Consider the following 10,862-nt stretch of genomic DNA (forward strand, 5'->3'; position numbering starts at 1 on the left):
GGATGCGGAACCGGCTCTGCCAGCCGTGGATAGAAGCGAGCGCTGGCACTTGGGTAAAGCTGTTGTAACAACCCAGGAAAGTGTGTTTGGGCTGAACCCGCAGCCTGTGATGTCTGTTCCCGTTGCTGGCAGGTTTTCAGCACCATTGTTGAAATAGGAAAGGAGCAACTTTGCAGAATTTGCTTCCAAGCTTCGTTGAGAAAGAGGCAGCTTCTTAAACGAGCGGTTTCCTCACGGTTGGTGTTTTATAGGGTACTGAGCTGTAGCGTGATTATTGTATATCAGCTAATTTGCAAACTCTTCCTGCAGGATGGTTGCCTGGATTACCTGTTTGTTGCTCTAGTTTTTTTTTGCCTTGATTCTCATTTGCTGCCATGGTGCCAAGTGGCTCCATTTCTCATAACAGAGACAGGAATCACCCGGTCACTGTTGTTGTGTGTTAAGGGCTGGGATTTAATGGAGTCTGTTTGGGAAAGGTGTGAAACTGCCTGAGTGTGAAGTTGCTCATTCAGGGTACGGTAACAACGTGTGGTTTATGCTGGTGTCAGTTGCTTGTGTGCATGCTGAAAGCTTTGGCTCTGCTTTGATTGGGCTTTCTGAGCATCTGTGCTCTAGGATGGCACTGGCAGCTGGATTGCTTCCTGCGAGGGATGGAAGCAGCCCTTCTGCATAGGGAGGACAGGATCTGTCTGTGCAGGCTGCTTTGCTCCTCTACAATTGTCAGCTCTGTAGGTCTTGTGCTGCAAATGGGCTTGGAGTGGTTGGTGTTTCCAATGAGCTGTTAGATGTGAACACTAGAAGGCCTTGTTTGATATAAGGGGGGTGGGAGGAAAGAGCCAGCTGAATGGAGACAGGACAACTCCAGGCTATGATCTGCTGAAGGGCAACCAGTGCTTCTGTCCCTGCCATTTCTCTTGAGTGGCTACCAGTTTTAGATACCTACAGATTACCTAGTCAGATTTTTTCTGGATCTGGGTTCTGGGATGCAGAGCTGATACAAGGAAACCTCATAGAATGAGTTTCAAGTGACCAGGTCTTCAGCTTCACTGCCAGATGGCTTTGCTCCTTGGTGTCAGCTCTTGTCCTGAGCAGAGTTGGGATTAAAAAACTAGGAAACAGCTACATTAAGTTTCATGCTGTAGAAAGAGGATACTTCTACCTCTGGCTCTGGACAGTGATTCTGAGCTTTAGGTGGGTGACTGGAGTTCTTACAAATATGGTAAATGGTTCTTGTGAACTAAAATCAGGGCCCCAAAATAGTGAGTCTGATAGTAGGGTTACTCCTGCAAGCCAAGTGGTGTGCTGAGGGGACAGATGTGATTCTGAATGTATTTTTCAGGTGTTAAAAATGTCAAGTTTACCAGGTAAGGATACTAAGCTAATGCTGCAGTTGTACCATATACCAGCAAGTATCTGTAGCGCTCTGGTGCTTTTCTGTTTTGCCCACTGCAGTATCTGAGGTGCCTCTAGATTGCAGAATCCACTGTCTACATTGGCAATCCCAGCAGTAATCTTGCTGATGTTTTAGGGAAGGCTTGTTTGTGTTTCTCCCTTTTAATTCAACTTTCTGAATTTATTCTCAAGCTGTTGCATTTCTTTACTAAAAGCTGAGGCACTCAATTCTGTTTCTCTTTTCCTCTCCAGGAGGGTGCAATGGATTTACTGAAAGAACTGAAAAGTATGCCTATGACTTTGGATTTACTGCAGGTGAGTTGCACAGTTGGGGTAAAAAGCTGAAGTCTGCATCAGGATGAGTCGAAAATATTGTCTGAATAAACTAATAGTTTCCCTCACTTCTTGCCTCACTCAAAGTATCAAAATAAATATTAAATCCAGAAAATAATACTGAAGCTGGGTTTTGAACTGGCAGTTAAATAGTTCTGGGCCACCATGTGCTGTCTGAAACTTGTACCCAGCTGATGTGGGTAACTGTGGGTAACTGCTCCAATCCTTTCTTAGGTTTCAAAAGAGGAAAGACCAGATTAAAGTAGCAAACAAAGGGCAGTTGTGGGAGAAGTTCTTGAAGTCTTTGTAATGGTGATATTCAGGATACTGGGGAGGTGTGAACAGAATTACAATTCAAAGATTAAGTTATGCGTCTTGGATTTTTTCACTCTGAGCTTGAATGTCACCTCTAGATGTGTGGGGAAGGTATTTGTGGGTGGTTGGATGTCTGGAGCTTCTGATCACTTTGAGTAAGATGGTGATTCTCATCTTGCTCTTCCAAAACTGTAAGATAATAATTCTGCAAGTCCTTGGATACTTCATATCTTGGTGGTTGCTTTGACTTTGTCATACTTATTTCTGGTTTTCAGTTAGTAACAAATAACGAATCTGTTCCTGAATGATTCATTTGAATGTTCACTTGCAGTCCACCCGCATTGGGATGTCAGTAAATGCACTGAGAAAGCAGAGCACAGATGAAGAAGTGATATCGCTTGCCAAATCCCTCATCAAATCTTGGAAAAAGCTTTTAGGTAAGAAAATCAGCATGCCCCTATCAGATTCAACTTGTGAAGGAGCTGGCTTCAGTGGGAGGCTGAGTTTCTCAGGAGAGCTTGTCTGTTGATCTACATAGAATATTCTGGCAAATCAATCTTTACAATTGCACCCTCTGTCTCTCAGGTTTGTCTCTGACTGTGCATTCCTCTAGATTTAGCTCCTGTTGTCAACCCAGCAGCTAGCACCTCCCTGAAAGAAACCTTCAGGACTATTCTCAACATGTACCTGTCCATTTAATAATTACCAGCATTATCTGTAGAAATAATATCTGCACTCTGAACCATCCACCCTTTCCTTGTGCGCTGTGTGGCATTAGTACAGCGTGTGCTGTCAACCTCATGCAACAGCTTGGAAAGAGAAATGCTGGAATGCGTTTTGAGTGATGAGTTATAGAAGGATCTTAGTTTAACACCTTCTAGACAAATCCACGTGGGCTGTTTCCTGCTGGGGAGGCTTTCCTGGTGAAGGACCCTGATAAGCAGAAGGTTGTAATTCTGTCTGAGAAATCTTAACACTGCTACAGTGCAGACAAATGTCAGAACTACAGATGGAGGAGATGGAGGGATTACAAGTATGGTTTTAGTGGTTAACTTTGTGGTAAAAGAATGAGGCATCTGCCATGCTGAGACTGGAAGGGCAGCTCTACTTGTGTCCTGCTAGCAAGACCTTGTGTCTCCTGCTCTATGCTTGTGGCAAAGTACCCCAATGTGAAATTCAAACAGTTCTTATTTTTTTAAACAGATTTTTTGGGCAGCTGTGTGTAAAAAGAACAAGAGCAACGTGGTGTTTGAGGTGAAATTAAATGTGCAGCTGGCTCTAGTCTGCACCCCATTTCTGGATAGGCTAAATCAGTGTCAGAAGCACTGTTTTCCTGTCCTGGCTGGGACTGTCACTTCCACCTTAGGTTTGATGTGTATTGCCCAGGCTGAGACAATTGACCTCTGGGTCAAGCTTGTTCTACAGTGTAGTGAAAGTTCTCTCCAGGGCTGTGCTGTTGGCTTCCAGCAGCATTTAGGAAACACTAGAAGTTGTGTTCTGAGAAGGACTCGCTGGTACTGGCCCTTCAGGTGATGTTGGCTGGAAATGCTGCTTTTAGTGGTGCTTTAGAGAACTTGATCTAATCTGGACTCAGCAGCCAGGATGTCTCTGAAAGAAACTTTTGTGCTGAGGCATGTCTTGTGAGGAAGCTGTATATCTCCTAGGGAAGGGGATTGCTCTTTAGCTTGGTGAGGAAACCTTTTGTTTGAATTAGTCTCTCCTTAGAGGCAAGCAAAAGGTTTGTTGGAAAGCATGGAAGGCCTTAAAAGTGTTCTTTCTCCTCATTCTTTTTGGAGAATAATAACTTGTCTTAGGTTAGCACTGTATAGTTGCAGGGTTGTAGCATAAAGACCAGTTCTGAACCCTTTAACATCCATTTCTTTTTTGAATATAGATGCTTCTGAGGAAAAAAGCGAAGAGAAGAAGAAGAGCTTGTCCTTGCCAACATCTTCCTCGAAGGAGACTGGTAACTCAAGAGACCAAAGGTAACGCTTCCCTTTAACCAAAGATGACACTGTTTCAGAATTTGAGTGTTCTTAAGGCACCTTACATTATTTTTTTATTTTTAAGTGTCTAACTTGTGAATTTTATGTAGTCAAATTCCTGGTCAGAAACACCTCAAGTGTGGACTTGTTCAGAGGTGATGTGTGATGTTTTTAATAAACTGTAATGCAGAAATATACATCTACAAACTACAGTGGCTTTAGTGAGTTTTTTGATTTTTATTCACATCTTATTTCATGTTTTTCTACTCTTGGTTACATGTTGATTTTCATATTCATGAAACATTCCTCTGTTCTTTTTTTTGTGTTGCATTTTTTATATTATTTTTGCTTATTTTCAAGTTTGAACTCCTTAGAATGAAGATTATTTTTGGCCTTTTGCAATCTCAACTGATGGATGGGATTGATTCAAACATCACTATAGTAAAACTTCAATTTCTTTGTCCTCTTCTCAACGAGTCTCAGCAGAAGTCCTCTTTTCACTCTGGACTGATGTCCACCCATCTGGCAGGTCTGCTGCACGCTTGCTCCTTGCCATGCCTTGAGTGTTGCATCCTGTTTCCACTGTCTGTGACTGCACTTGCCAAGCCCTTGTGTGGAGGCAGTGATCAAAGGGGAGGGGGAAAAACACAATTTAAAACATTGTTCTGGAGGTGAGAGACTTCTCTCAGCCTCAGATCCAGGGTGTGTGCTTTGTAGGTTTGATCCTGAAGTGATTTAGCCAATTTACCAAGTGTGCCAGAAGTAATTAAGGCTGTAGTCCTGCTGGTTTGCAGGCTCTTTGTTTGTACCCTGTCTCTGGTCACTTTCTTGTCACTCAACCCTTTATTTTCCTTCTTGGTTCAGATCTCTCAAGGACTGACACTTTGGGGTGAGCCTTTGCAGCTCTACGCAGAGCTGCTGGTGGAGGTGGCTGTTGGTAACTTTATTTGCCTCACATCTTTGGTTACCTCACTTCCATAAAACATGAAGAAGGATTTGCTTAGTGTTGCAGTGAAAGTACTGGGGAGACTTCACAGCCAGAACTGAGTCTTGTAGTGATGTCGTGCAACACAGGAGCTGGGGCTGTCTAGATCTGTGTGTGTGACACATCCAGTGGCACTTGTTTATGACAGTGGAAGGGCCATACAAGCAGCAGGATGAAGCCTCCCAGCTGCTGTTTCCTTTTACCCCATTAAGAGGAGATGAGGGTTGGAGGCCAGAGAGTGATAGTGGAGAAGGGATGGCTTTGTAAGCTGAGAGAGTTGGTCTGAGCAGTATCACCAGCCTCGTGATGCAAATACCTTCTCTTCCTGATCCTTAGGCTGTAAAGTGCAGACTGGTACCACCTTCCCCAGGGTGTGGACACAGGAAGGAGCTATTGCAGGGCTGATGAGGGTGGGGACCGAGTCAGTCATGGCTAAGAGCCTCTGTGCGTGCCCTTACTGGTAAAGAGAGGAAGATTTCCCTCCAGGGTAAGGGCAGAAGCTTTTGTGGAAGCACTTGTTGGCTGTTCCTGATGGGGAAAGGAGAAGGTGAGTATTACTGACTTGGCTGGTAACTGCTCAAGCCAGGAAGTAGTACTGCAGTTCAAAGAAAAAGGGAAGCTTCTGATTTAACTTTTGGAAAGTTGACCTTGGGGAATGTGGAGCCTGGAGGGAAGGAAGTGTGAGACATTCCCTGGACACGGTGGCAGTAGGCAGTTCAAGAGCAAAGTGAGCTGGGCCTGCTAGGACATCTGGTTTGAAGGCTGAGACTTGTAGTAATTTTACTCAGAATAGAATCCTGGCTGTAGGTAGAGGCAAAACCCCACTGTCTCCTCGCTTTGTCAGACAGTTACTGTGGGGTGCATGGAGTGGAGCTTTCCAGCTTGTGCTGCTAACCCTCCCCTGTGCTGTGAGGATGTGCTGCAGCTCCTGCAGGGTTTTTTTTCCCCCTCCTTGATGCTTTCTCTGTGCTAGGACTCCATCTTCTAAATGACAAACCGTTTCCCTGGTTGTGCAGGATAAACAGAAGCAAATGAATTATTTTAGACAGGCAGAAGTGGCTTGCTCCTGGTGTCAGTCTGTGGAGCCATGCTCTCTTTACAGGGACAGGAATGGTGATTTCTCCAGTGCTGCAAACTACTAATCTACCCTGGCAAAAAAAAAAATATTAAAAATTATTAGCAGCAAAGAGTTTTTGAAGCACAGGCTGCGATGACAGGAGCCTGACTAGTTGCTCAGTGTGTGATAGCTGGTTGAGATGAGGCTGCTATCAAGACACCAACGAGATCAGCTTGTATTCAGATATTTCAGCCACTTAGTCTGATAGATTTTGGCTAGGCCTTCCTCTTCTGTCAGGGAGAAATACTTGAATAGCTCTTGGCCTGAAATTTGTCTTGCTTTCTGGAACACAGATGTAGAAATACCTCTGCAGTGACTAGAGAGCTAATGCTGTGAGACCTGAAGGCTCTGGGCCAGCCAGTGTGGAGCTGGCACCTGTGAAGTTCCATGCTGCATTCCTGTAATCAGAGGCATATTCTCTTGTGCTGTAGTATTTTAGACCATTAGTGTAGTACTTTTTAATGGGCTATGTCTAATGTTTCTCTGTCTCTGGCAGCATGAGCTCTTTCTTTTCCAGGATTCTCTAAACTCCCTTTATTAGGAGGTTTTGGATCTGTGGCCTGAATTCAGCTCTTCTGTGGGATTTTCTTGCAGTGCAGCCCTGAGTTCTGCTTGCAGTCCCTGGCTGTTGCTTTGCCACCATTTTGTTCCAGTGTGGTCTTTCTTATGTAGAAACTTTTCCTGCCTGAAAAGATTTACAAACTCTTTCTCCTATTTAACAGAAACAGTGTGAACCAGAAGGATTTCCTGAAATAAGTCTTCTAGGTGTGTTTGAGGTCTACTTCCCAACTATTCTAATTATAAACTAACTTCTAAAGCTTAATAAATCACTTTCTGTACAGTCTTTGGAATGACTGAGATGCATTTCATCTAATTTGTGAGTGATCAGTTGTCATCTCAGGGCACGTATGACATGTATGTGTACGTAGGCGAATGTCTTTACTCATCAGCTAACAGAAGTGGGATAACCATGCATCTTGTCTAGCTTTTTTCCACCTCCAGGGAATAAACATCTAAATATATATATATATATATGCCAATAGCATTTGCAGATAGAACCTTCCCAAAAATCAAGTATTACCTCTGCAAATCAAGTATCACCTCAGGACTAGTTTAAAGTCCTGACTTTTGTGTTGAATGTGGTGAAGGTCAGTGAGAGCTCACATGCAGTGCTTTGCTCTGGGAGACCTTAGTGTCACTGTTGCTTGTGAAGTGAGACAAAAGTTAAAGCTAGAGGAGCTCTCAGGAAAGCTTTTCCTGCCACCCCTTCCCTGCACAGCACAACCTCTGCCCAAGCTGTCCCTGACAGGCCTTTCTCTGAGCACTTCTTTGACAACCCTAAAAAACCTCAGCGTAAGACACTTCCACAGCTGCCCTTGGCAGCTAATTCATAACTAATTCATAACTCACTTTTACCAAGTCTTCCTTGCTTTTGATCAAAACCACCTTGCTAAGACCACTCCTTCATGCCTTTAGCAACTGTGGATGATTTTTCCTACCATCTTCCTTTGTAACAAATTTTCTAGTATTTGAGGACTTCTCCAAGTCTTCCCTGCTGCAACCACTGCAACTCCTTCAGTCTTTCCTTTTATCATAGATATGCTTCCGAGTCTTTTTGCCTTTATCCTTTGGGAAATCTCATTTTTCCAAACTTGTTTTATGCAACATGATCAGCTGTGATTTTTAGATGAGTTATTCCTGAGTTGTGTGTGCTTTGCAGTGTACACCTGCACGTGTGCTGCCTGTGATCTCTGCATAGCTCCTTAAGCACAAAAATACCTGATGGCATTTTGTACATCCCAGATGGGAGAAGTTCCTGATCTGATTGATTGTTTGCAAGCTAAGTTGTTTGTTCTTTTTTTTGATATGTACAATATAAATCCTATTGAGTGTTTTCAGCTGTTTGGACACAAAGCTGTTCCTTAATAGCCCCCTGCAGTGCTGACCAGTAAAACTAGCTGGTAAAAGTGTTTTTATTCAACTACTGTCAAAGAGCAACAGGAAGCTTGCAATATAATCTCCCTTGTGGAGTGCATCTGTTTAATCTGAGCAAGAAATCTTCTGTTATGGTTTGAGCTGAACAATTTGCTGAAGGTGCACTGGTGGATGGATGCTTCTGAAAAGGACCTGGTGAGGTTTTGAACTGTGGAAATCCAGTAGCCCTGATGGTGATCTACAGGCTTTGAGGCACTGCAGAGCCAGACTTGGCTTTGAACTTAGCAGCAGCAGGGTCTCCCAGGAGAAGTCCTTGGAGTTGTCTGGCTCAGTGTTTTTTTACAGCAGTAGATTCAGAAGGTTTTCAGCTTAGCACTGTTTTAATGTGAGGTGACTAATCCCTTCCAGGACAGTGTAGTGGAAGTGCCTGTTCAGAACAGATTTATTTTTAATGGTGTAGAACTGGCAATAATGACCCAGCTTAACAGCAGTTGTCAAGCCACTTGGATCTTTAAGATGTTGCCAGTATGGCATGGGTGAAATATCAGGGTTTCTTTTTTTTTTTAAGATTTTCCTTTGTCTTACTGTATTAGTGTTACCAGGCATTGGCCATAAATACAGAGCATTTTATGGCCCAAACACCAAAGTCAGAGCAATCTCTGTGGGGGGGAAAAAAAAAAACCATGCAGTTCTGCTCCCTAGATTTAAGGAGGGGGGAGGAAGCTCTATAAAATCATCTGGGAATCATAATAGCCTAAATCTTTTACCAGCAGTATTTGCAGGGCTAACTAACTCTACATGCAGATGTTAAGACTTTATGGGTGAGATGTCTCAACACCGTGGGTTACACCCGGTTGAAGTGCTCAGGGAGGTTACTCCAGCATGCAAACCTCGCCAGCCTGCGCGGTGATTGTTCACCTCTGGTCTGAGGCAGCCACAGCAGGCAGGTATTTGCATTCCTTTGCCTGTGCCCACGATTGCTTACAGGTGGAAATGAAGTTATTTTCATGAGAGAAGCAGTATTTTAGTCCTGTGTCAGCCTGGCACCCGTGTGAGCTCTGTGTGGTTGTGTAGGGGTTGCTCTTCTCTGAGGTGAGTCATCAGAGAGTCTTGTCCAGGTTGTAGGAAAAAGGAAGATCCTCTAATGTGTTAAGCCTTGGGGGTTTTTTGGTTGTTTTTTTAATATTGATGCTGAAGGAGCCATTTTCTTTTTTCTTTAGCATGACAGCTCCTTCTTCTGGAGGAGCTAGTGTAGGCTTCTCTTGTTTCTGCCCCAGAAGGCATCGTGCTGCACTTGTCGTCAACTACAGAGAGCTAGAGTGCTGTTTTGTTTAGCTGTTCTCTTTCCTGCTGCTGACATCTTGATAGGAAAGGATGTGAGATGAGCAACCAGCTCCAGCACTTGCTGAGATGAACCTTCCTGGTGCCTTCTGCTCCCTTTCTGCTGAGAGCAGTTGTGGACTTTGTGTCCTGTAAAGTGAGACAGGAGAAAAGCGCCGTGTCCAACGGCTTCGTCATATTTTCATTTGATGCCCAGTGGTGCAGAAGCTGTGGTACATGTTCAGTGACAGAAGCTGGTTGGCAGGTTTGCTTCATGGATTAAACCCTTCATTTACAGCCAGCAGAGTCCCCAGGAGAGCTCGTTTCTGGGTTGGTGGTGTTGGTTGTTGGATTGTACTATGTGCTGATTCAGGGCACGTGTCTCTGCACTGCTTTCCTCTGACTGGTTTTATATTATGATTAACAGGATGCTTGGCCACATACCTGCTGATTCCTTCTGTGCTTTCAGTGACCTGAACTGAGACATTCTGACAGATGAAGTTTCTCTTTTTAGCTCCAACAAAAGGCAGGAGCCTCCAAAGACTCCGACCACCCCTAAAATCACCACCTTCCCTCCGGCGCCCGTCACCTGCGATGCTGTCCGCAACAAATGCCGAGAAATGCTGACAACAGCTCTGCAGGCTGATGGTAAGTGCTGAGGGAAACCCTGCACTGCCTAAAGCACTTCACAGCTCCTGGTGCCTCCTGACAGAGACCTCTGCATGTAGATAAACACCAGCTCCTCTTAGATATGCTCTTCTGGAGGAGCCTTCTGATGGGTTATTGCCATCGTCTCAGTCTAGCCTCTGCTCACCCCTTTGTCACACGGGCTGGCATTGCAGTGTTTATAGACACTTGCTATCAAGTGTCTATAAACCTGTCTTGAACCAGAGGCACAGCAATGTGTCAGGCAATGGCTGTTAAGAATGTGGGGTCTTCTGCTCTGCAGCCTGGGGTGATCTGGCCAGAAGTTTCACCTTCAGGTCTGTGGGTATTTCCTTCCCTTTCTAGATCTCAGTCTTGTCTGATTGCTGGAAGGTGAAGCTGTCATCTCTGCTTACCCTTGAGGCACAAAATGAAGCTGTAACTCACTATTTGTAATTTGTTGGTAATAGTGCTTGTGCCAGTCACCATCTGCTTGTAGATTTCCCTGCCCATGCAGACTGCAGCTCCTTGAGTACCCTGGTCCTCTGTGGATCTGGGGTGGAACAGGTCTCTCTGGCACTCAGGCTGTGCCATCTAAAATGAGAAGCAACTGCAGGTGCTCAGCATCTCTGAAAGTCAGATTTTAAACCCCTCAAGCTGCACACATGCTTGTGTCCAAATTGCTGATCCCTTTGGAAAATTGAGGTCTAAGCACTGCAGAGTTTTATTAATTTGGAGCCAAGGAATGTAGATGGCAGATGGAGAAGTTCACAAAGCCTGTATTTCTAGCCTTCCTGTGCACAAGTATGTGTTCACATATATATATATATATATA

At 44.3% G+C, this 10,862-nt stretch overlaps 1 protein-coding gene across 1 annotated transcript; it reads left to right on the forward strand.

The window, feature by feature from the left end:
- Window positions 1–137: 137 nt before the first annotated feature.
- On the forward strand, window positions 138–10,030 carry LOC104531525 (transcription elongation factor A protein 2-like; the record flags this gene model as incomplete). Its single annotated transcript, XM_010176423.1, has 5 exons — window positions 138–225; window positions 1,645–1,707; window positions 2,372–2,477; window positions 3,935–4,025; window positions 9,897–10,030. Coding segments are annotated over exons 2-5 (385 nt in total), but the record flags the coding sequence as incomplete, so codon positions are not given.
- Between the last annotated feature and the right edge of the window lie 832 nt (window positions 10,031–10,862).

Source organism: Antrostomus carolinensis, unplaced genomic scaffold (genome assembly GCF_000700745.2).
Source record: "Antrostomus carolinensis isolate BGI_N321 unplaced genomic scaffold, ASM70074v2 scaffold36009, whole genome shotgun sequence".
NCBI lineage: Eukaryota > Metazoa > Chordata > Aves > Caprimulgiformes > Caprimulgidae > Antrostomus > Antrostomus carolinensis.